Source organism: Schistocerca americana, chromosome 5 (assembly GCF_021461395.2).
Source record: "Schistocerca americana isolate TAMUIC-IGC-003095 chromosome 5, iqSchAmer2.1, whole genome shotgun sequence".
Lineage (NCBI taxonomy): Eukaryota > Metazoa > Arthropoda > Insecta > Orthoptera > Acrididae > Schistocerca > Schistocerca americana.
In genome coordinates, this window is record NC_060123.1 from 633,103,171 (window position 1) to 633,130,051 (window position 26,881).

A 26,881-nucleotide genomic window follows, 5' to 3' on the forward strand; every position below is an offset into this window, starting at 1 on the left:
CTCTTGATGGACTGTGGTATCGTGTTGAAGCTGCAGGGGCAGCTGTACGTGTGCACACCATCTAAGTTCTGTTTGACTCAATACCCAGGCGTATCAAGGCCGTTATTACGGCCAGAGGTGGTTGTTCTGGGTACTGCTTTCTCAGGATTTATGCACCCAAATTTCGTGAAAATGAAATCAAATGTCAGTTCTAGTATAATATATTTGTCCCGTGAATACCCGTTTATCATATTCATTTCTTCTTGGTGTAGCAATTTTAATGGCCAGTAGTGTACATACTGACCGTCTTCGACTTTCTAGTAATTGAATGACGCCAATTACGTAAAAGATTTTCGAAAAACTCGCTGTTTAAAATTTGACGATTTTTCTGTGCGTGCTACCGCTGTAGAAAACTGATGCCCAAGCACTGATCTTCTAATGCTGCAAACATGAATAAAAGCAAGTAGGTGGAGTCCATGAATCTCCTCATCAGATACAGATCCATGCAACATCCATGGGTCAAAAAATAAGTTTGTAAAAATTCGTTAAATAATACCACAGACTTTCTACACCTACGTCGAAATCTGTACTTCGCAAAACACGTGAGGTGTGTGACGGAGCGTAATTCCTTGATGGCGTGCTGAAAAGTAATGCCTCCGAATTTCGAACGTGAAAAGTCTTTAATTGTTTTACGTAATTTTTTATTTTTTTATAATTAATAATGGTATATATTTCCTTCTGGTGATAGTAAGCTGGTGTCTGTAGTCTGCTTTTCTCCAAGTGGTAGCCTGAATTATCACAAACAACTTCAGACCTCTAGCTCAAATAGTTTTTTTGCGTAAAATAAACATGCCAGAAAATTTTATTCTTGGGAAATTCAGTTCAAAGTTACATTTCACCTGTTACTCACCTCTGTTGTTCTTAAAACTATCCAGTTGAGTAATATTCTTGGTTTGTGTGTTCCTCATCTTCTCTCTTACCTTTCTTGCTCCTCTTTGCTATTCTGGCCTCTTTAGTTGCCTCAAGAACCCATTTTTCGCCTTAGGCCACTCTCAAGCAATCAATTGCCATCAGTGCTTGTCTCATACCGAATCCAGGAGTTAGCCCCAACAACACTAAAACATCACATCTGCTAACTGCCCCATCATTAAAGCATCTAATATACCTGGTATTATGGTACTGAAACCAACAATCACAGTTTTATGCAAGCGTTCCCATATCATATGGCCGAAACGCTCATTAACATTTTGTGTCTTTCCATGTAAGCACCGCGACAATAGTTTAGTGTCACAATGTCCCTGTATATGGACTTAATTACTTCCAATACCTCAAATAGCAGGGAGTGATGCTGTGCCACCACTTGCTATGGCTTTTTTGTATCCACACCATGTGTCAACACCACTGTCACAGAGAGTATGCTGCGGATGGTCATCTGTAGAAGGTTATGGAAAATGATAGCCCATACTGCTTTCTTCATGGCCTCAATATTGCCTCGATTCCTTCTTATGGCTAAACCATAACAGACCTGCAGTTTGTCCACCTCTTCCTTAGGAAGACGACCCCGACCACCAACTGTTTTGCCATCACTGAGCTTTTTCCGCTTCATATTTTTTATTAGTTTAAATAAACGTGTGCCCATCTTCTTTTGGACATGACCAATACACTCTAACTTTTCAATTTTTACAGTTCCTCCATAAGGTATATTTTCCAATACATTTGCAAACCCTTTGGAGTCTCTGTCTCCAAGGTACTTCACATACTGTACACCATAATTCTCTTCTGACCTTTGAAATATTCTGAGAACTCCCTCTGATTACATTCCGCCATTGTTCCCAGAAAAATTCTGAACACAAACATGATCCTGGTTATTCCCTTTGTAAGCATGGCAGGACTTTGACATACATTCTATGTCAATCACCTTTCCATTTTCTAGGAATGTTGCAGTGACAACACCATTCAGTGGTAAGTGACCACGCTTCTGCCATGTCCCATCAAATGCTGCAGCTATATCAGTGTCACTTTCATTGGATAACACAGTTTCTTCTACTGCTTTCTTCATTGACACAGCACTCACTTGACCAAGACTTTGAAGAAGTAACTGTGTGTACTTCTCAAATCTTGTAAGTGGGGGAAAATTCTTGATAGCACAAAAGGTTTGAGCTGCCTTTCTAACCTCCCCAATACAGGTAATTCCATACGCAAGTCTGATATTTGTGATATAAACTCTGCCTTTGCACAATCCAGAAGAATACCCAGTTTTAGTTACCCCACACAAATCACAAAACACTTGTTACTTACTAGCCATACCTTTCCTGCCTTCAAAATCTTCGACGATTTTAATACCACGTTTTCCACAAAGCGCACACACAGCAGTATTCTGTAGCAGTGAACATAAAGCACTCAAATGGTTCAAATGGCTCTGAGCACTATGGGACTCAACTGCTGTGGTCATAAGTCCCCTAGAACTTAGAACTACTTAAACCGAACTAACCTAAGGACAGCACACAACACCCAGCCATCACGAGGCAGAGAAAATCCCTGACCCCGCCGGGAATCGAACCCGGGAACCCGGGCGTGGGAAGCGAGAACGCTACCGCACGACCACGAGATGCGGGCATAAAGCACTCAATTCAGCAATTTTGGAAACACATTCCGCTACAGTGTTTTGATCATATAGAAATGTCACTCTGGGTACTCAAACATTTTAGCTTCTGTCTTGAGACACTTGGCGGAGTCGACATAACATACAGTTGGTTTTTCCAACGAAGTAAACTGATTACCATAAAACTTACATTTTCCCGTTCCAAAACACTTTTTGGAGGCATAACTACTTCCGAGAATGACACGGCACCAACAACTCAACAACGTACAGAAATGTAAAAACAAACAACTCTCGAAAACCATAGATATACAACGGAAAACAAAGGAGCATCGGAAAGCATGTGTGCTAACAGGGCCGCCAACTGTAAAAACGACGATGCAGTGTATCTTTTCGAAGTGGCAAAATAATAATGACGCCATTTGACATCCGACCGCAGCGGATAACGTTCGTTGCCACATAGCGACATACATTTAAATTTGTTTTCAAAAATGTTCCTGATGTTAGAATCGATTCATTTAACCACCATTTTGTTCACAAACCTCAAAATATTGATTTAAGACGGAAAAAATTCGCATTTTTGAAGCAGATTCACTACCAAGTGACCTTGAGTCAACAACGATGTCTGCTACATATCTACTGCTGAAAATGAACCCACCGACCAAATTTATCGAAACATTGTTCTCAACTGTACCAATCCGGACTGGTTATTTGAAAGGGCGATTCTGGCAACTAAAAACAATATCGTCGACAATGTCAACTTTAATATTCTAAATAAAATTCTTGGTGAAAAGGGAATATACAAATCAATCGACACGAAGGTAAACGTTGGAGAATGGATGAACTTCCCTACAGAATTTCTAAACTCTTTGCAAGTATCAGGAATGTCACTATACTGCCTTCGACTTAAAATTAGATTTTAGATCACGCTACTCAGAAATCTCAACTCACCAACTGAATCTCCGATCTTACCACTCAGAAATCTCTCCTCACCAAAACCATGCAATGGGACAAGGACGATCGTGAAACAGCTATCGAATAACATCATCGAAACGGAACTTATGACAGGAAAATGCAAAGGACACACACTATTTATAACCAGAATACCACTGACCCCTGCTGAACTGCCATTCCAATTTAAAAGACTGCAATTAGCCTACAGTCTAAAAACTAACAAAGCGCAAGGACAAATTTCAAAAAGTTCGGCGTCAACCTCAAAGAGTCCTGCTTGTCTCATGGTCAACTGTTCGTAGCTTGCTCTCAGGTAGGAAATTCGAAAATTTTTTACATATACACTCCAGATAACAAAATGAAAACTGTTGTTTATAAACAAGCGCTGTAATTAGCTTATGTTTTCAATAAAATATTTTTACCTCTTATACTTTAAAGTTTGCTCTTTTATTGCAACTACCATTGAATCTCATATCAACTCCCTGAGCGAAGTTGGGTACCCCAGCTAGTATTTCGTAAAGAAAATTCTGGGTTCCACCCGAGAACGTCTGTGGTTCCTCCACGTATAGACTGCATAGCAAAATACGTTCTCATATATCTCTCCGCTCCAAAGATCCACTACCGCACCATATGGTCCGCTCGTCACCACTGCCTTCGTGGGAACCAGCGTCCTCCAAGATCCTATCGTCTTCTGCAGCGCTGCTGAAGGCAGTGATTACTTGTGCTATATGAAGAGTCCCTGTAAAATGTCAAATTTAGAAAATAAAGTGTAGTCCAAAACAGGACGACCGTCACAAAGGGCAGTCGAACAGTCCCATGATCTTCACGTGGTGTACTTCTTCTGGAAGAACCCAGCCCTGGTATTCTTTTGCCACACTTGTGTCTTGAGTCCCTCACGTCACCAGTTGTTCTGCTGTTACTGCTGTAGGGGGGTCTTCTGTCTGTATGAAGCTCCCATGTCTGTAATGTGGATGATTCGTTCTCTCTCGGACTATGATACTTTTCATCTCTTCAAATGTCTTTTATCTGTTCTAAAAGTATCCAAAAATTAACGCGTATAAAACTGAAATTTTAACCATTTTAGGCATCGAAATACTGGAGTATGAGTTTCGTAAAGTTCAGTCAACATGTTTCTAGCGTAAAATTTTCCATTTCATTCGCGCCAGTGTTGTTTCAGAGCAACACCAACTACACCACTGAAAATGACCACAAGAATTCTCATTAATATAATGACTATAAACTTTTCTCGGTTTTAAACGAAATCTTGGAACGATGTTTATAGTTGAGCAATCATTTTTTTTCTAAATGGTAACTGAGCTTAAATAGCTGTGATTTAAACTAGAATTTCCATGTAAAATTAAATTAACAGTAATTGACTCCATTTATGTAGTTGCAGCTGGTGTACCTAGTGCTTTTAAAAGTTATTAATGCAATGTTGCCATCGTCATGTAAATGTACTCAACATTAATTAAGTTTCTTCGCAGTGTCAGGCAATAATGAAGAGGCGTTAGAACGAAAATTTTTTCACATTTTTCTATTTTTATCTCATTATCAAATTTGCAATTTTCCGACAAAGTGATATACATATATATCACTTATAAACTCACGTGGGAAGTATTTTATTTCATTTTTTAAAAATATAATATACACCAGTTGCAAAACTTAAAATTTTTATGTGCATTACTTCAAGAACTATTAAAAACAGTAATTTTCTGTATACAAGACTGTGGATTGTTGTGTTATAAAGGTTAAATTACGTGTTTGTATTGGTAGCACTGTCAGAAACAGTATCGTATCGTTTCAAAGTATAAACACGGGTTTTATGTCGAAGTGATAACGTTTTACCGAGGAAAAGTGACGAATATATTGGTAAATCTCTCAAAAAGTAAAGTATGACGCCAAAACAAAGCGTTTATAAGAAACGTGGGTTTCATGGTAATAGATTTTCGAATAAAAGGAAACGTTGTGTTCAACATGTGGCATGTGAAGTAACAGACAATGAAATACACGCAAATTCGTCAGTATCTCGAGAAACATACATTAGAGCTTCGAAGATTAAAATAAAACCTTGTGATACACAGTTTTCTCAAAAGGAAAGTGATGTAAGTGGTAGGTTAGGCTATATTCTGGTAGATTTACACATCGTAACAAGTGCCTGTTGTAAATTATGTGGAAGGCCAGTTAGTTTACATGAATACAGTAAGGTATTAGATGGACTAGCCAGGAAACTTATCATTAATTGTGCCAGTTGTAAATATACTCATTCGTTTTTGAGGTCTGGTAGGTGTAAAGATAATTATTTCGAAGTAAATGTTAGGTGGTTTTATGGAATGAGAGCTATTGGCAAAGGACACAATGCAGCAGAAACAATGTGTGACATGATGAATATGCCATGCCCACCTCATAAAATTGACATATATGCAGGATTTATTGGAGCTGCTGTGGAATCTGTTCCATGTGCTGCAAACGTAGCTGTTGAAATAAATGAAGACATGACTGACATACCAGTAGCTTTTGATGGCAGAAGTGCTGTTGCAGTTCTAAGAATTCTGTTGCTACAGTGACCATTGTGGATACTGGAAAGGTAATAGATTTCCAAATTTTAACCAAAAATTGTTATAAGTGTAAATCTGGGAATTAAGAAGGGCATATGTGCGACAGAAATTATGAAGGTGTGGTGGCCTCTGCAGCTACTGAAATTTTTAGTCGATCTGTGAACGAAAGGGGAGTTTGTTACACTAAGTTCTTAGGTGATGGAGACTGAAAAGCATATAACAGTATAGTATGCGCTGAGCCTTATGGTGAGAAGATTATCACAAAACTGAAATGTGAAAAGGATGGGCACCAGGTTGAGGAAGTTGAAACAAAGTGTGAGAGACAAGAAACTTTCTGATGGTAAGACCATAAGAGGCAGGCTGACAGACAAAACGATTGATGAACTGCAGCAGTATTATGGGACGGCCATTAGATATAGTACTGAGGATTTCTTGAAAAATGAAGCATGACTGTCGACTGATGAAAAAGCAGTTCACCACCTTTGTCCTCCTAAACCTGATTAATGGTGCAATTAGCGCAATGCTCAGTACTCAAACAGTTCATACCGCCATAAAAATTCCATCCCAACAGCAGTCATTGATATCATAAAACCTATTTACAGAAACCTGGCCAATCCTGAATTACTGAAGAAGTGTCTGCATGGTCAGACTCAAAATCCCAATGAGTCGTTCAATAATCTTATATGGACTCGCTTACCAAAAACTGTTTTTGTTGGAATGAAGCCACTAAAGTGGGGGGGTCAGTGATGCTGTTATTGCTTTTAATGATGGCAACATTGGTAGGGTGATAGTGCTGCAGCATATGGGAATTAATCCTGGAGCAAACTGCATGAGAAGACATGAACATATGGACAAGGTTCGCATTGATAAAGCAGAGTATCCAGCATAGTCGGCTACTAAGGAGTCCAGAAAGAAGAAAAGAAGCAAAAAATTGGGAAAGGATCAAGAGGATAATATATACTGTAGTGCAAGGTGCTCCTAAGTGACTATAAATAAAGAATTAAGCATATATTATGTGAATTACAGTCCTTTGAAACTTTAGAATCCGTTCCTGAAAAATTACATTTTCTGTTGCGTTTTTCCCTAAATCTCAGAAACGACTTCGAGTAGAGTATTTAAATTTTCAGGTTAATAACATACATATCCTTAACCTATGGAACTAAAAGAAGAACATAATGTTATGTATAATTAATATTATTTAGCACAACGCACAAAAAAGTACACAAAATTTTAACCGTGTAATTAAAAATGGTATTTCCGAAAACAGTGGCTGAAATGCAATTATTGTAATTCAGTAGATTCAGAACATACAGTTTAATGTCCTGTATAAGGTTCATGTCAATGGCTACAGTGGTTCCTGAAACACAGGGTAGCTAAGCCACTAAATTTAACATTGTCGGGATAGGGCGTTCCAACTTCCTCTAAATCCAGCACTAAAACGTTACATTTAATCTGATTAATTCATAAGTTACCTCATACTATGTCATGGTGTATGTTAGTTTTCATAGCAAGCAGCACCGGCCGATACATACGCATGCTAATTTTTCTACATCTGCTCAAATCTGTCGTCAAAGGTTTGTTTTACAATCGATTTAAATGTTGCCATCACAGTGTAATGTGTTTTTCCGATGCGGATAGGAATAGTTTATTGCGAGAGTGTTCGTTCGATCTGAATTTCGGGGAGTTATTTTGAGAGATTTAAGTGGGATGCTGTAATTCGTCGTAGTGGCTGCGGCGTGAACGTAAACCTCAGAGGCGCTGAGGTGTTCTCTTTGTCGGCAGCTGTAGGTGCATGGTGCGGGGGAAGGGATTAGTTCTACATTCGTAGGACGTCAGAATTAATCAAGCGACGTACAGCACATGCATGTAAATAGTATGACAAACTTGACTCTGTAAATGAGAATGAATTTCATAAGCTACATCCGCAGTAGCCGAAAGTCGGACGACAGGGTTCGTTATCTCCAAAATAGGAGCCATTAATATATTCTGAGACATAAAGGCCACACTACAGAAGTTGTTCCCAAATCTTCAGTGTAGTACTTCGTAAAGGTTTCACCGGACGGGGTGTTTAAATTGTCTCCCCTAAGATCACGGGAAACGTTTTTGGTCATTAGTGTTGTCCTTCTATACCTACACTGAAATCAGGGAGAGACTGACACACAAGCATGAAAACGGAACGATACAGTTCGTTCTCCACTGCACGCAAGCTCAATAAAGGTACTGGCAGCGACATCAAATAGTGGATCCTTCTAGATACATTCACTTGCTCCCCATTAACGTGCATTACAGAGTTTGCTTAGTGTGCCGATGACAATAGTCATTTTTCCCCACAATTTCGCATCTAGCTGCAGACATTTTGCCACGTGGTATAAGCTTGAGAAGCAATGGATACAACGAAACTGAATATCAACAGTTTCATTACACGCAGCCAATGTCATATGGAGCTGACTGTGGTTGTAATCAGGACAGAGGGCTGTTGCTTTGCGGATTAAAGGACAATAACTGCAGGAAAAAATGAGCAAAATTTTGCAACTGTCGAAATCAGTGTTTGGCTAAGGAGTGAAATTGACTGTATTGTTAGAAGTCTAGCGCCGCTACAACACTCAGCCTTTTGTTGTTATCCGCGGCCTCATTCCTTTCATCTACTGCTGCATCTTAACGGACCGAAGCGCCTGTCAGGGGTTTCAGCACAAATGAGCGAGCTGCCTTCTCCGCCCTTCCGGCGCAATTAAAAATTTTTAATTAGTACTTGGCGCCGAGGTGATGGCGACGCAAAACTGTGTCCTGATTAAGCCCATTAGGGAACGCCGCACACACAATGGCCATTACACACAACAGCACGCACAAATCTTCAGGATTTCAAGGTCTTACTTTCCCATTGTAATTTACTTCACTTTGTTACTAGCTGCAATCCAGCAGCTATTAAGTGAAGTTTATGAAAGATGTTGCAGTTAGTAATGGGCGAAAATAAGGGAAGGAGAATTAGATTACGCAGTAAAGACTATAGAGAAACAAGTTGTACAAGTCTGCCATCAGATGTTAGTTCAAAATGGTTCAAATGGCTCTGAGCACTATTGGACTTAACATCTGAGAGGTCATCAGTCCCCCAAAAACTTAGAACTGCTTAAACCTAACTAACCTAAGGACATCACACACATCCATGCCCTAGACAGGATTCGAACCTGCGACCGTAGCGGCCGCGCGGTTCCAGAATGAAGCGCCTAGCACCGCTCGGCCACAGCGGCCGGCTAAGATGTTCGTCGAGAATGACTTTCAGACAGCAAATTAGCCATTATCAACACATCACTGAGTTTGAATAAGGTTGTGTAATAGGGATACCAGAAACTGGATGTTCATTCTGCGGCACTATAGAAAGTCTTACCAGGAACGTAGTCACTGTAAAATTATTGCTGGCAGTGGTGGTCCGACAACGTACGGTCGCAAGATGGCCACATTCCGGACGGCTATGTATTATTTCCGACAGAAATGACTCTCGTGTTCGGCGTATGGGTGTAGCGCGCCGTACTGCTTCTGCAGCAGCAGTTTGAGCAGCAGTTGGCACCACAGAGACAGAACGAACTGTTACAAATCGGTTATTTCGAGGACAGCTCTGGGCCACCATAAACGACTTCAATGGTCTCAAGCGAGAGCTCACTGGAGGAGAGGGTGGAGGTCTGTTGTGCTTTATGATGAAAGCTGATTCCTACTCGGTGCCAGTGGTCGCTGTGTGTTAATTAGATGGAGACCTGTTGGGGTCTGCAACCGACTTGTCTGCGTGCAAGAGTCAGTGGATCAACACAGTGGGATGCGGTTTCGTAAGACATTAGGAGCATTCAGTGGTTATCCCATTCACCCTGTTTGCAATTTTGTACGTCAGTCTGGTGATTTGATTTGTTATGCTGCCATTTTTGAACAGCATCAGCCGGCCGGAGTGGCCGTGCGGTTCTAAGCGCTCCAGTCTGGAACCGAGCGACCGCTACTGTCGCAGGTTCGAATCCTGCCTCGGGCATGGATCTGTGTGATGTCCTTAGGTTAGTTAGGTTTAATGTTCTGTTCTAGGGGACTGATGACCTCAGAAGTTAAGTCGCATAGTGCTCAGAGCCATTTGAACCATTTTTGAACAGCATCCGAGCTGGTGTTTACCAACATCCCGCTCTACAGAGTGTCAACATGTTTCTTTTTCCTGCTCGATTACCAGCTTTGTGTCCAGTCGAGCACAGATGGATAACTATCAGACAACTGTAGCGTTATCGGCAAACGGAATTAACCATCCGTGTATTGAGCGACAGAGCGCAACAAGCATAAAACTTCATCCCACAAATTGACATCCGGCATCTGTAAAACACAATCCATCCACATTTGTATGCTTACATTCAATATTCTGCCGGTTATTAATGTAACAGTACTTCAAATTTGCAATGGCTTATCTCCCACTTACATTAACTTGTGTCCTTGCCGTTTAAATCACTTTCATTCGATAACTAGACAAATACATTACAGAATTTCATTTATATATATATTTATTGTTTTTGGTGCTGCGACTTTTTTCCGTCAGTGTATTTCATAACTGAATAACTGAAATGCTCTAATGCCTTTTTATTGTCCATAAATGTGTACGTTAACCTTATTACACCATGTACGCACATAGAAGTAAACACATGTGTTTATCGGACTGTTAAATTCCTGCGTTGTGTGTCAAGTACATGCCATCAGTTAACAACACAGATTTGACTTCTTTCGTTTCTTTGTGTGCGCAGAAAATCAGAAATTCCTGTTGCTATGAATCTTCAACCATCGTATATGATATCTACCTTCGAACAGCGCAAGCGTGAGCCGCTATGTCATCTGCTGTCATCCTCTCACCTATCCCAAGAAATGTGTTTGCAAATCTTCTTTGCAATCGATGAAAATAATTTCAGCATACACTGAAGCTATGTTTCGTTAAGAAATGCATTTATCTTGTAGGTGATGAATAGTCATCAAATCATTATGATGAAGTTTTTTCTGCTTGTCAGCCGAGTCAAGGCGCAGTTTTGCGGCAACGTTTCGACAAGTTTTCTGTTCGGCATCTTTAGGCGACTTCACCATGACTAGTGGGAAAGTAGTCGAAACGTTGCCGCTGAACCACGCCTTGACTCGGCTGATAACCAAGAAAACTTAATCATCGAGATTCCCCGAGAAATCCCTGCATTCTTAAAAATCATTGTGACTCAGATTAGATAACTGATTACTGCACGTGGTTTAATTACAATTTAGAATGGTATATTAACCACACTCGTCTCATAAGAAGTATCTTACGTAACCTATCCAAATCCGTAAAGAAGCTTTCGGACCTATCAGTGCAAAGATAGATCTGATAAAATCGTAGGCGACGAGAAAATTTGGTGTCACGAAACAACAAGCTTTCTGGAGGCGCAGTCTGAAGTCATTTAGGTTCGTGGGTACGATAATATAAACAAAAGTCTTTAGTTGTACACACAACAATATGTCAAATGGTTTAAAATTGACCGACTTTGCGGACTATCCTTGAGGACCACGTCGGCACGACCATCTTGAAGGAAATCTGTCGTTCTGTTCTTGAACAACATTAACTGCAGAATTGCTTGCGGCACCATAGTGCTGCATCCGCATGTAGCCTTTAACTTGTAGACTAACATTTTCAAGGAGGGAACCGAAATTGTCGATCAAAAAAATTCTGTACGTCCCACCTGTTCAAAAAATGGTTCAAATGGCTCTGAGCACTATGCGACTTAACTTCTGTGGTCATCAGTCGCCTAGAACTTAGAACTAATTAAACCTAACTAACCGAAGGACATCACACACATCCATGCCCAAGGCAGGATTCGAACCGGCGACCATAGCGGTCGCTCGGTTCCAGACTGTAGCGCCTAGAACCGCACGACCACTCTGGCCGGCGTCCCACCTGTCAAAGTATTTGCGAAGTGCTATGGACGGATGGCTTCATCTCCAAGGATTCCACAACACACGTTAATGGACCACCTTCTACGAGTATCACACATGACGTACCCACTTAGGAAATTCTGTATCTCAGTAATGCATATTCTGACGGATCATTGCACCTTAATCAGTGAACGTGAATTTATCTGTGAACATAACACTTTGTAAGGCATCCAGAACGATATTATTTCTGGCTCGTTCACAGAAAGTAACTCTGCGGTTGAAATTGTTCCCACGCAGCTCCTGTGACAATGTTGGGTGAAACTTGTGACTGTGTATTATTCGCCAGTGACTGTGGTAGTTTCTCGTAAGCTGACGTGAGGATCGTGACCAATTGCAGCTCAAACGTACGCTTCCACACCATGAAATTCTCGAAGTCTTTGTTCAGCCATAATGAAATAACGGCTGATGGAGGCCTCCTACCGGGATATCTCACAGCATAAGTCACGACTGCTTCTTGGCATCGAATCAGCGTTCGCCGATCATCAGAAACATTTCAACGCATCAGTATATGTTTATTCTAAGTCAACATCCTTGGCAGACCGAACCTTGTTTATTTATATATTCTGATTTGCCTTGTATACGGCAGTGTAAGGACACGTTACACAATGTAACGGAACATGCCTTCAAACACTGCATCAAGGCAGCTTGTCACTCTGTGACACCAGCAACTTCAGACGTTATTCGCAGGTCATTCAGAAGGCTCACTGCGTTGTGAATTCATGGAAATGGGACTCAACCCAAACTAAATGAATATTCCGCCACCAGAACATCCACTAGAGCACAGCCAGTTACTTGTAGCATGCTGCATCTATCGCAAAGACTTTTAAAGTTTCTAGATCCCTAACTAAAATTGACAGAAATTTGATTTAAATTGATTTTTACACAGTTCATTTAAAAACGTTAGCTATGTGTCAGAAAAAAGTAATGTTCTATACCTAGAAATTATTACAGGTTGCTGTAGCATTCTGGAAAACAGCTAAACAAATTATATTCATAACTCCGCAAAAAGAGTGACGTTTCTTACGTTTTTATACTTAAATTAAAATTCCTTTGACGTATTATGAGGGTAGTTGAATAAGTAAGGCACCTTTTTCTCTCAGCAAATTTCTGTTGGAAAAATGCGGAATTTGTCGTGGAACGTCGTGGACTATTCCTGCTTGAACCTCTATAGTTTCAAGAAGTTCCGATGGGTGGCAGCGCTATTCATAGCCTTCAGAACGGCGTCAGCAACGGATGTGCATTCCAAGCACAGGGCTGTCGCTGAGTTCTTTTGGTGGAAAATCAGAGCATCACAGATATTGATAGGCGCTTGTAGAATGCCTACGGAGACCTGGTAGTGAACAAAAGCACCGTGAGTCGTTGGGCAAGGCGTCAGTGGTCATCGAAACAAGGTCGTTCAAACCTGTCGGATCTCCCGCATGCCGGCGTGCCACACACAGTTACGACTCCTGCAATGTTGGAACGTGCGGCGACTCCATTTTGAGGTGATCGACTGATCACAATCGAACTTGACGTCTCTGTTGGTAGTGCTGGCACACTCGTCCACCTGTTGGGGCACTCAAAGGTGTGTGTCCGCTCGGTTCCTCGCCGCCTAACAGAAGACCATGAAGAGGAACGAAGGTCCATCTTTGCGGAGTTGGCTGCGCGTCATTAGGTTGAACGCGACAATTTTTTGTCGAACATGATCACAGGAGATGAAACATGGATTCATTACTCCGAACCTGAAACGAAAACGGCAATCCATGAAGTGACTCCATATCACCTCTCCTCTCAAGAAAAAGTTGAAAGCCGCACCCTCAGCTGGTAAAGTCATGTCGACGGTCCTCTGGGATTCTGAAGGGGTTATTCTGTTTGATGTCCTCCCTCACGCGGCAACAATCAGTTCTGTAGGTGTTGTGCTGCCTCAGAAAACTGAAGGATCGACTTCACTTTGTTCCTCGCCACAAAAGTGCAAACGAGCTTTTCAATATCCATGACAACCCAAGGCCTCACGAAAGTCTGCGAACACGAGAGGAGCTCATAAAACTTCATCGGAATGTTCTTCCTCATCCATCTTAGAGCCCGGTTCTCGCACCTCCCGTATACAATCTGTTTGGCCCAATGAAGTCTACACTTCGCGGGAAGCAGTACGTGGATGAAACTTCCTGGCAGATTAAAACTGTGTGCCGACCGAGACTCGAACTTGGGACCTTTGCCTTTCGCGGGCAATTGCTCTACCATCTGAGCTACCCAAGCATGACTCACGCCCCGTCCTCACAGCTTTACTTCCGTAAGCACCTCGTCTCCTACCTTCCAAACTTCCAGTACGTGAATGATGGGCAAGTTATTGATGGAATAAGACGTTGGCTCCGACGTCGACCACTAGAGTGGTACCATGCGTGCATAAAGGCCTTGCTTGTAAGGTGGCGGAAGGCTGTCGCACTGAGCGGACTTTATGTTGAGAAATACGGTCTTGTAGCCAAACGACTGAGGAATAATGTGATGTATTGCAATCCTCAATATAACCAACATGTCCTGTGGGAAAAAAAACTGTATTTACTCACTTATGGAAACGCTCCTCGTATTCTGTAAGATACACTTTTTCTGATACACCACGTTTATAAATGACCAGGAATGTAACGAGAGTACGCTTTATAGGCTTTTGCCAGACAACGCAGTTATGAACGGGGAGGTGACATTACGAAATGGAGAGAGACTCGAAGGTGATCGGCGCCTGACGCAAAGATTCGCAGTTGATTATATACGTGAAAGAAATGTAAAGTAATACGCGCAGACATATGGTGTCTAGGAGTTCCTGTTCGGGGTGATTTAAAGTGTGATAACCACATCTAAACTTGCAGAAGTTGGGCGGCACCCTCTGGTTTACTGGAAGGGTCCTAAAAATTTACAATTGACGCATAGTGGGGACCGCTTACAGTATTCTCGTTCAGCCAGTTATTGACTATTGTTCGCTGCTCTAGGATCCTGTCCAAGCTGTATTACCAACAGACGGAGCATATTCGAAGAATATTGCACGTTTTGTTAAGTGTGTGTTTAAATAACGTGAGAGCTTCGAGAGCGTCAAAGAGATGCATGCGAGACGCCACTCCCTAAACATCGTGAAACATCACTGAAAAATGGAAGAGAGAAAAGAAGACAACTGTACTTTCTCGAGGCAAAATCCTTTCCAATAATAATTTATCAGTTTCCTATTTTGAAATAATTGCACCATATCCTATATGTCAAGTAGATAGTCACCTAGTTGGAGGCTGTTATCAAAGCCAATGAGCGTTCCTTTTGAGAGGGACGACAAAATGTAAACAGGGTGGTGTGAGTATTGCAATTATCAACACATCATCTCAGCATTCAGCATCAGTAAGTGCTTCATCCAAACAGTAGCTCCCCGGACGACGAGTCCACCAGATTTAGTGTATGATGGCTTCAGCACTGGCTGGGGTAAATTGTGGGTAGATTTTCAGCAAACTAGCATCGTCTCTAAGATGGCTTTTCATGTTCCGTATTGAGGAAATCGGGGAATTCGTTGGTCATACATATAAGCAGCTTAACTATGATTCCGGGTAGCAGTTACCGGCAATTAAATTATTCCAAAACTCAGTCTACCTTGTTTTATTCACAGTCTCTTATGATCTCGATATCGACTGGACGTTAACCCGTAATCTTCCTTTCTTCCTTATTCCACTGAAACGCGCTATATGGAGAGGGTCACACATTGTGCGAGTACAAACAAATGATATTTTTAATCATTGTTTCATGACTTTTTAATATTCAAGACATTGAAGCATGTGTCATCCTGCCAGATAGTAACATATGAGACTGTTCATAAACTGTTGGGCTACCGGGATACTGCGTTTGTTTCCATTCGTTATAAGCACCCCAACGTTCCTTGTGATTATTTGCTTTTGGTGAAGAATATATCCAAGTTACGAATAGAGGTACAGTAGCTTGTTCCGTTGTTTCAGCTATTTCTTTTAAACGGTACACTCAATTTTAAGCTGGGCAACGCTTCTAGCTACTCTTCAAATATAATATTCAGAAGTAGTGCAATGGCAAGAGGAACAAGAATTGCAATAAAGGAAGTAATATAAAAGCATCTAACCTTAAAGATGGAAATCGTGATGTTGGTGGTAATATTGTAGGGATGTAGAGTATATTTTAGCCAGCAGTAAGCATGTAATAAGCACAAAATATAAATTCAGACATGGCGTAACAGCAAAACTATTACAGCAGGACGTACATTAAAACCACATAGCCTTTCTGGTATTCGGCACTCTGGTATTAATTATTACCTTGAGTTGTCGTATAAAATGAGCAGTCGATGTTAAAGTGAACATGAAGGTGTCGTAAGCGATACACGTTGTGAAACGGTTTGGTTGTTTATTTCTTTGCGTATTTTTTCCAGCTAACAGCTGACTACTTGTGAATAAATATGAACTTCGCAGTCATTATAAAGCAGTAAGAGTATTCATCCTATACAGTGAAAATAAACACGCCGATGAATAGCAGTGTGGCTGGGGGCTGGGGGCGCCGCCATTGAATAAATGTGTCCTGGTAGGACGGATGCGTAGGTTCTAGGCCAGGACAAACACAGTGGAAGTAACATAGAATAGTGAATAGTAAAATATATCACACAACTTTGGTAACGCTCTTTACTGAGAGTGCAGAATGCGGTTTAGCTGATCTGTCCGGTGTTGACTACAATTCCAGGAACTCAAACTGAATGATGTTCTCTGAACAGAACTCGGGAGGGAACTAATCTTGTGTTTTAATGTACTATTCTAAGAACAGTTCCACTAACAATAGTCACTTAAATCTCTACGCAGGCGGTTTCTGTCCATGCTCGATAATCCTGTTCACTACTCTACTTCTACCGAAGGCTATCAGCCACTGTTTCTATCTCAGTCGACAACTTGAAGGGTTGAAGACGCGACGAATGTTCTGCAGCAACTTCTTGCAAGACTCGGACTGACTGACTACTTGCAACTGGCAACTTCTGCTCGTGGACTGTTAGTTGAATGCGCTTTTCTCTTCCTGCTGCCGCTGCCGCTCCAGGGGGCATGATTGGTTTGCGGCCAGCAATTATCCTGCTACGGACAGACGTCCACGGCACTTCTGAAATATCTCAAACTATTCTTATGTGGTATCTAAGTGCACCGCAATTAGGACTGTCTCGAAATCTTTGTAAGTGCACTAGAATGCTTCTCAGCCTGAATAATTATCTGTGATGACCAGAAAATCTAAACGATTGGAATAACCAGGGAACGCTTGCTCCTGATGTTACTCCACGATACGATTATACGAATGTAACCCCATACCAGACTTTATTGACGTCCGTCTTTACAGCTCACCCGATCTCGTCCACAGCGATACTTAACTTAGAACAGAGCAATGGAATGTTCGCAGAAAGGTATGGTACAGTGTACAGGACTGGCATAGTTTCTTAAGCCTTGTCGGTGCTGCGTGAATTTTATTGATCATAAAGCAGAGTATGCGGAAAAGGAGTTGTAATTTATATCACAACGTGATATAAAACTTACGCTACGGTCGCAGGTTCGAATCCTGCCTCGGGCATGGATGTGTGTGATGTCTTTAGGTTAGTTAGGTTTAAGTAGTTCTAAGTTCTAGGGGACTGATGACCTAAGATGTTAAGTCCCATAGCGTTCAGAGCCATTTTAACCATTTGTTGATATAAAACTTGGTTTTTCAATGTTTCTATCACACTCTAAATAATGTACGGCAAAGTAAAACAAAAAAATGTTTTCTTTCACTGTGAAGATAGCATCCATCTACTTCCTGTGGAGGGAAGTGCTGCAGTTTCTTTCCCTCCAAGTGACAAAGTGTACTTCAGCAATGACAGTAATATTAATACTGATTAACGTCACTTTCAGTTAAGTGAATTAAATTAAATGTGCAATCGTACTGTGGCAAAAACCGTGAGATAAAAGTTTTTAGTAAATTCCACCCGATGCAAGAAAAGATAACACACATCTACTAGAAAGAAAAAATTACGCCCTATTCTTCACTTTATAACAAAATTAAATAAATTTCATATTTGTAATTTTGTTAATAGTCCCACTTGAAAATAAGTACGAAGAGAATGGCGGACAACTGGGAGTCCCAGAGGGTTCTACCATTGGCCCACTACTCTTCTTGCCTTACGTTAATGATCTGCGATTTTATTTGAATCGAGAGGCAGAATTAGGATTGTTTGCAGATGATACAAGCGTTTGCGTCAAATCGAGCAAAGAAGCGACAAGAGAGAAAATAGTAAATGATTTATTTGTGAAAGTTACTATATGGTTTGGCACAAATGGACTAGTCTTAAATTTTGAAAAAAATGCAGATCATCCAGTTTTGTATTGTAAAAAATATTCCACCTCCAATTAAACTAGAATGCCAACGAGAAATAATAAAAAGGGAATAAAGTTGTGATTTCTTCCGGATGCATATTGATGAAAACTTAAACTGGAAAAATAGTATACTAGATCTGCTGAAAAGTTTAGGTTTAGTTGCTTTTATCGTAAGAGTAACTGTCGAATTTGGAGATACGGATGTTAGTAAGTTATCATATTTTGCTTATTTTCATTCAGTGATGTCATACGGAATAATATTACGGTGTCACTCCTCACGTAGGCAATACGTATTGATCACACAAAAGAATTAGCTAGTTTTATGTGTGGGGTTCACAAACATATATCTTGCAGGCATCTCTTCATACAACTGAAATATTAACCACAGCCACACAGTACAGTTATTCATTTAAGAACTCTGCTGTCAGCAATCCATCTGAATTTGAGAGTAAAAGAAACATTCAGAAGCGCAACACTAGAACGAAAAATTATCTGCATCATCTTTTAATGAAGCAAACTTTGGCATACAAAGGGGTGAAATATGCGGGCTTTATACTCTTTCATTATATACTCACTGAAATATAATGCCTGACATAGAAGAAGTGCTTCCCAATGTAGATCAAAGATTTTTGTTCGTAGAAACTGCTCATACACCACAGAGGAACTATTGAAGACTAGTAATTAGTCATCTTTAAAGAAAAACAATGGCCAGTATATAGACATCTAAATGCTTTTCTTTGTGTATATCCTGGGGAAATGCGTTTTTTTCATTGGAGCGTACACCAGTTGTGAGTTACTACACTCCTCACATTCCAAACGTTTTGATGTAGACACGTTGGGTTAGGTGGGCAGCGGCAGCTATTAGGTAATTAGCTGTGACCGCGGCAGTAGTGTCTTTGCACCCCCTCCCAGGGTTATGTTGCAGCGGAGCGGCACTGGGCCTTTCTCCTTGAGAGTAATAGCCACGATATATCCGCCCGGGCAGAGCTGCCATTACACTAAGTTCTCATCTCCACGGCCTGCAGATAATTCCCTCCACCCTTTGTTCAGATAAATCATATCGCCTAGCAATGGAGGCAGAAAGTCATTTATAAGGGTTTACCTCATTAATATTGTCTTAGAGGATCACTTTCCAGAAACCTTAGATGGGCGATATGACCTCACTGATGATGGAGGGCAGCCTATAACGTGTTATAGCTCAGAGTGCGCCGTACATCATCCATCGAGCGGCATTTATGAACGAAATAGCTGGCCGCGATGTTCTTCTGGCTTAGTCGAGACGGATATCGCCCACCAGTGATTCACAGCGCTGGGTATTTTTTTAAGGGGCGTTGCCGCTGAATTCGAACACAGATAGTACTTGACTGAGCATTTGTTTACAGAGAGAAACTAAACGGAACTTGTAGCGCTCTAGGTGAGTTCTGACACATGTCAAGACTACAAAAATCTGGAAAGCAGTAAAACTGCAGGAACTTCTATCACTAGCGGTAATTCTAAATTCTTACCCCTCAGCACCTGCTCTCTTGGCAGCGTAATGGATTTCGAATATATACAGCATCTGCAAATTTTCTACTGGTGTATTTACTTACGACAGCTTGACACAGAGTGAAACATTTTCTACAGAGACATTCAACCCTATGATCAGTGGTTCCCAAACTTCCTTGCACCATTATCACCCCCCTCCCCTCCGGGCAGTCACGTATTTGCTAGTGGTACCGCCCATCCACCCTTCACCGAACATTGGCAACATTAGCGTAAACTTAAGAATGAAAAAAAAGTTTGAGCACTTTCGTCTTTAAAATCATGAAAGATGAATGATGTTTATCTTTTTTTGGTATTTTATTAAACCACCAACTAATATGTTAACGGGTCAATAGGTACTGCTGATTTCTAGTAACATTTTTTTTTGTACTTGACATTTTCTTATCCAATGCACTTCATGTATCATGTTCCAAGTTCATTCAATTCCTTGTTTTTATTTTCAATGCTTTCATAGTAATTTTCGGTCAATGCACATCATAGATCACGTTCCAATTTATTCAGTTTCTTGTTTTTATTTTCATTCCACTCATAGTAAATAAATCAACTTTCCCATTTACTGATCTTGAATGTAACGTTTCTTTGCATTGTGCTCTGTTCAGATAGGGTGTTACGAGTGTGTGTGTGTGTGTGTGTGTGTGTGTGTGTGTGTGTGTGTGTGTGTGTGCGTGTAAGTGATATAATGAATGATGACGCAGTTGCTATCCATCACAAGTGCTACGTACAACCATATCTCATAAAAGATAGCTAACGATCCATAGTGAAGATAGGCACTTGTGGCAAAACACGTTTCCGCTGCATGGTCACCTTATTTCTGATTGGCCAGAATCTGGAGCATTTGAAAATGTCAGTGCTTTGTCTCTGACCATTCCCACTTGTAATAATAGCAATAGTACTGTATGCAGCACTACAGCTGTTATTATGTACTTACCTTTGTTCTGCGCTGTCGATTAGCTTCTTTATCTGGCTAGTGAGCAGCGAAGTAATTTCTGGTTCATTGCAGGAAATATGTACAATTTAGAAAAGACATTTTCATGAGATATTTGGCATTTGTTACGTATGTGTCACTTTTACTATCGAAGACACGTCGTAAAATGTTCGATATATGTGTCTAGTACTTTAACTATGTCAGGCAGTTGTCCTTCGTAAATTTGTTTCAAAAGCTGAAAAACTGCACCGCATTTTGCAATGCGTTAATGCTAGTAATTATGAAGAAATTGTTATTAATAACTTACTACAGTCGTACACAATTGTGCTAGTAGTAATTTTCTTTTAAAAAAGCTTAGTTTCATGACTGGAGCACAATCGACCCCATTTGGTTTTTACCCATTAGAAAGCTTGATGTAACCCCTCAGGTGGTAATTATGCCAGGTGGCGAGCTACTGCGTAAGATAGATGAGTAGAGATACACAGCACGGTCAATATATTAACAAACTAAGGCATCTGGCTATTGAAACAATACGAAGTTACAGGTTGGACAAATTAAAACCGATATGGAAAATATTTCATGTGCCTTAAGATAGGCAACACAACTTACATCATCATTACGGGATGGATATTGTAGGTTGGGTTGCCTATCGTAACGTGCATGAAATACTTTCCACATCAGTTGTACTTCTCCCACCACGTACTATCGTTGTTCCAGGAACTTTACAGCTAACAGAAATTTGCGTCTATGATGACAATATGAGATGTTTTTGATTATAGGTATCATCTCTCAGCTTAAAATGAACATGCCACCAGCCATACCGTTCGAGCAACAGGTTGCAACATCGTGTAATGACAAAGGCTTGCCTACGGTACGTGTCACTTACCACGCAACACTAATTATAGGACTGATTATATACTTCCCGCTTCCGTTCAAATTTTCCCAGAGTGCACGCATGAACCTCTACGTATTTCTTCGGAGCACAGCTCAAAGCTGTACTGCGTCCATCACCATTTGCCGACTTCGCCTGGTCGATCTGAAGTATTTCCGTGCAGCGTTTATTTGTTTTATGCCAGTAGTTCTACAATGGTACATTTAAGATTTAAGGTTATTTCGGAAATTTTGCTCCATTCGATGTCCGTACCTTGCTCCAGTCACATTATCAGGTACTTTCCCTTCAAGCCGTACATTTTTGGAAAATAAAACCGACCCCAGAAAACCTTTCATTCACCTTAAGACAGTTATGTTTCCTGTCTTCAGATGCCTGAAATATTTTTCAGGCCAGCTTTATTTTTATCACCCTGTATCAGATCCGTGAAACATCTCACGTCATACACCGAGGAGACAAAGAAAATGGTACACCTGCCTAATATCGTGTAGGGTGCTGGCGAGCACGCAGAAGTGCCGCAACACGACGTGGCATGGACTCGACTAACGTCTGAAGTAGTGCTGGAGGGAAACGGCACCATGAATCCTTCAGGGCCGTCCATAAATCCGTAAGAGTAAGAGGGGGTGGAGATGTGGTCTGAACAACACGCTGCAAGGCATCCCCAATATTTGGTGACCAGCGGAAGTTTTTAACCTCGGAAGACTGTTCCTGAGCCAGTCTGTAGGAATCCTAGACGTATGGGATGTCGCATTTACTGCTGGAATTGACGAATTCCTTGGGAATGCACAATGGACATGATTGGATGCAGGTGATCAGACAGAATGCTTACGTACGTTTCATCTGTCAGAGACGTATCTACATGTATCAGGGGTCCCGTATCACTCCAGCAGCACACATGCCACACACCCCACAGCATAACAGACCCTCCAGCAGCTTGAATCGTCCACTGCTGACATGCAGAGTCCATGGGTTGACGAGGTTGTCTCTACACCCGTACACGTACATCCACTCGAGACAATTTGAAACGAGACTCGTCCGACTAGGCAACATGTCTCCAGTCATCAACAGTCCAGAGCCGGTGCTGACGGGCACAGGCAAGGCGTAAAGATTTGTGTCGCGCCGTCGTCAAGGGTACACGAGTGGGCCTTCGGCTCCGAAATCTCATATCTATGGTGGTCCATTGAATGATTCGGAGGCTGACACTTTTTAATGGCCTAACATTGAAATCTGCTGCAATTTGCGGAAGGGTTGCACTTCTGTTACGTTGATCGATTCTGTTTAGTCGTCATTGGTCCCCTTCTTGTAGGACCTTTTTCCGGCCACATCGATTTCGAAGATTTGATGTTTTACCGAGTTCCTGATATTCACAGTACACTCGTGAAATAGTCGCACAGAAAAATACCCACTTCATCGGCACCTCGGAGAGGTAGCGATAACACCACGTTCAGAGTCACATAAATTTGGATAACCTGACGTTGTAGCAGCAGTAACTGATCTAACAACTGCGCCAGACACTTGTTGTCTTATGTAGGCGTTGCTGACAGTAGCACCGTATTATACCTGTTTACATATCTTTGTATTTGAGTACGCATGGCTATACCAGTTCCTCTGGCGCTTCAATGTATTTCACGTCTACAGAGATGAATAGTGTGCTCTCCCGTCAGCAGGTTGTTGCTGGGGCCTGCAAATCGAGAAGCTGAACGTGCCGGAGGCAGTACGTAACGGCAGCCAGAGCAGCCTGATACTGGACTGCGACTACTCCGTGGCCGACCCCAAGCACTGGGACGGGCTGGTCGTCAAGTGGTACTTCAACAACGAGCCCCTGCCCGTCTACCAGTGGATCAAGGACGAGAAGCCGCAGGGATTCGGCGTGCTCAAGGACCGCCTTAACCTCACCTACGAGGCGTCCAGCGAGAAGGAGAAGAAGCACCGCGCCCTCCAGATCCTCAACCCCACGCCCGACCTCTCGGGGGAGTACAAGTGCGTCGTCTCCACGTTCGACAACGAGACGTCCGGCTCGAAGAAGATGGTCATCTTCGGTGAGTGCTGCTACTTTGCTACTATGTTCTCGATTACGAAGGCAAGCAATAAGAGTTTTTTCTCTTTTTGTTTAACGAAAATGGCGTATTGCCGTGGTTTATAACGTGTTGAGTGTTAATACGCCGCGTCATTAGCTATTGTTTTAAATTCATTTGACTGTGGCACAATAGTCGGGAATATAGTGGTAGCCAACAATGTTACAATACCTCCAAATATAGTAAACTACAAAATTTTACTTAATGTACATGTGGAGTATAGGAATGAGATTCCATGATAAAATTTATATGTAATTTGGGTAAGGCCGGCTGGGGTGGCAGAACGATTCTAGGCGCTTCAGTCTGGAACCGCGAGACCGCTACGATCGCAGGTTCGAATCCTGCCTCGGGCATGGATGTGTGTGCTGTCCTTAGGTTAGTTAGGTTTAAGTAGTTGTAAGTTCTAGGGGACTGGTGACCTCAGAAGTTAAATCCCATAGTGCTCAGAGCCATTTTAACCATTTAATTTGGGTGCGAAATTTAGTACACTGATCTTCAATCACTGGCAGCCGGGACGACAGTAATTCAGGTGGGCTCTGAAACGAACTCAGCTTTGATGACATATATGAATATTGTTCATACTAAATGTTGTACTTAATGTTCCTTCAAACCTACGCCAAAGTCAGTTACTATTCTGCCACAGTCAAATGAATGGTGTGTAGTGTCATGCCAGTCTCTCGGCAACCCATCACCAGATGTTTTCAGTGGCTGAACGATCTGGTGAAACGTGCTAGCCAAGGCGGGACTAGCCTCTGTATCGGGGTAGATCAGGGCAACACGATCATTGTCTTGTTGGAACAAAACGTCTTGCGAAAATCGTTGATAGGGCACAACCACCTACGTTCACACAAGAGGAGAGTAATGGCTTCTTTCCAAATTGCTGTCAATGGGAAGCACAGGAGGTCGTGAAAGTTCCTGGCAGATTAAATATATGTGCCGCACCGAGACTCGAACTCGGGACCTTTGCCTTTCGCGGGCAAGTGCTCTACCAACTGAGCCACCCAAGCACGACTCACGCCCCGTCCTCACAGCTGTACTTCTGCCAGTATCTCGTCTCCTACCTTCCAAACTTTGCAGAAGTTCTCCTGCGAGATACTGGCAGAAGTAAAGCTGTGAGGACGGGGCGTGAGTCGTGCTTGGGTAGCTCAGTTGGTAGAGCACTTGCCCGCGAAAGGCATAGGTCCCGAATTCGAGTCTCGGTCCGGCATACAGTTTTAATCTTCCAGGAAGTTTCATATTAGCGCACACTCCACTGCAGAGTGAAAATCTCATTCTGGAGAGGAGGTCGTGTTTTGTATCCCATGGTACGTCTGCTGCGACGTGACGCGCTGGGCCAGTATGACGATAAAGAAACCAATCTGTTAATTCCATTCCCCTCCAATCCTACACACACAGATACACCACTGGTGATACTGTGTGCAGAAAAGACACTCGTCTGCAAAGACGACGTGTTTGGACTGCTGTGCCCAGTATTGTCACTGGTTACACCATTATTGGCGTACCTCTCCCTGCTGCCGCGTCAATGGAAGCCTCAAAAATGGTCACCATACTCAAAGGCCGCAGTGTTCCAGATGCCGTCGTACTGTCTGCCTTGTTGCAGGCAAGCCCACATCTCCATTCAAGGTACGTGACGAGGCTGTACGACACTGTATGCCAGATCAAACAAAATGTCTGTCCTCTCAGGCGCTATTCACGTGTGGCGGTTGAATTCCCACGTGACGTAGAGGCTGACCATCCAAAATCCATCGAATCCATATTCGCATGAGAAATGAGAAAACGGCTGTATCATGGAATGATAGAACGGAATATCAGTAGGTCATACAGTTGCTGCTGTCGAACTCTCATTCATGCTGGTCACATTTCTCCTTGTAGAAGGAGTAAATGGAATTTTCACAAACAATCAACATTGAAATGCGATTTCTGACGGAGAAATTCGTTGCATAATTTTTCCATGTACACAGAATGTACACACACAAAAAAAAGTTTAGTATCACCCCGGTTCCCAGAACTTCTGCTGATAGACGTTGACCGTGGATATTGTATCACAGACACAGTCCCTTTGACTGTTCAGAGATGTCACTAAACCGCCAGAAGACGTAAACAACAATGCATGAGCATCGCCTATTAGACGGAGGGGGTCCGACAGCCTATCAGTTCCAGTCATTCCACCAGGAAGGAGGTACACGGCTCATGTTTTCTTTAGTTCAACCATGCCTAGACGGTCAATACCGCGGTTCGATCGCGTCCGCATTATTACTTTGTGCCAGGAACGGCTCTCAGCAAGTGACCAGGCGTCTCGGAATGAACCAAAGCGATGTCGTCGGACATGGAGGAGATACAGAGAGACGAGAACTGTCGATGACATGCCTCGCTCAGGCCGCTCGAGGGCTACTGCTGCAGTGGATGACCGCTAACTAGCGATTATGCCTCGGAGGGAACCTGACAGTAACGCCACCATGTTGAATAATGCTTCTCGTGCAGCCACAGGACGTCGTGGTACAAATCAAACTGTGAGCAATAGGCTTCATGAGGCGCAACTTCACTCCCGACGTCTATGGCGACGTCTATCTTTGCAACAACGAGACCATGCAGCGCGGTACAGATGAGCCCAACAACATGCCGAATGGACCGCTCAGGATTGGCATCACGTTCTATTCACTAATGAGTATCGCATAGACAATCGTCGGAGACTTATTTGGAGGCAACCCGGTGAGGCTGAACGCCTTAGACACACTGTCCAGTAAGTGCAGCAAGGTGGAGGTTTACTGCTGTTTTGGGGTGGCTTCATGTGTGGCCGACATACGCCGTTGCTGGTCATGGAAGGCGCCGTAACGGCTGTACAATACGTGAATCCATCCTCCGACCGATGCTGCAACCACATCGGCAGCATATTGGCGAGGCATTCGTCTTCATGGACGACAATTCGCACCCCCATCGAACACATCGTGTGAATGACTTCCTTCAGGATAACATCGCTCGACTAGAGTGGATAGCATGTTCTCCAGACATGAACCATATCGAACATGACTGGGATGGATTTGAAAGGGCTGTTTATGGA

General features: G+C 42.2%; 1 protein-coding gene across 4 annotated transcripts in view; it reads left to right on the forward strand.

Moving 5' to 3' along the window:
* LOC124615449 (hemicentin-1-like) overlaps positions 1-26,881 on the forward strand; it is a 1,163,225-nt gene that overhangs the window by 457,972 nt on the left and 678,372 nt on the right. For 3 of the 4 annotated variants that reach the window (XM_047143342.1, XM_047143345.1, XM_047143344.1), the window contains exon 2: positions 23,413-23,787. In XM_047143342.1, coding sequence (XP_046999298.1) covers positions 23,413-23,787 — 375 coding nt within the window. The remainder of the gene's footprint in view (positions 1-23,412; positions 23,788-26,881) is intronic. The other variant, XM_047143343.1, reaches the window with a different exon arrangement.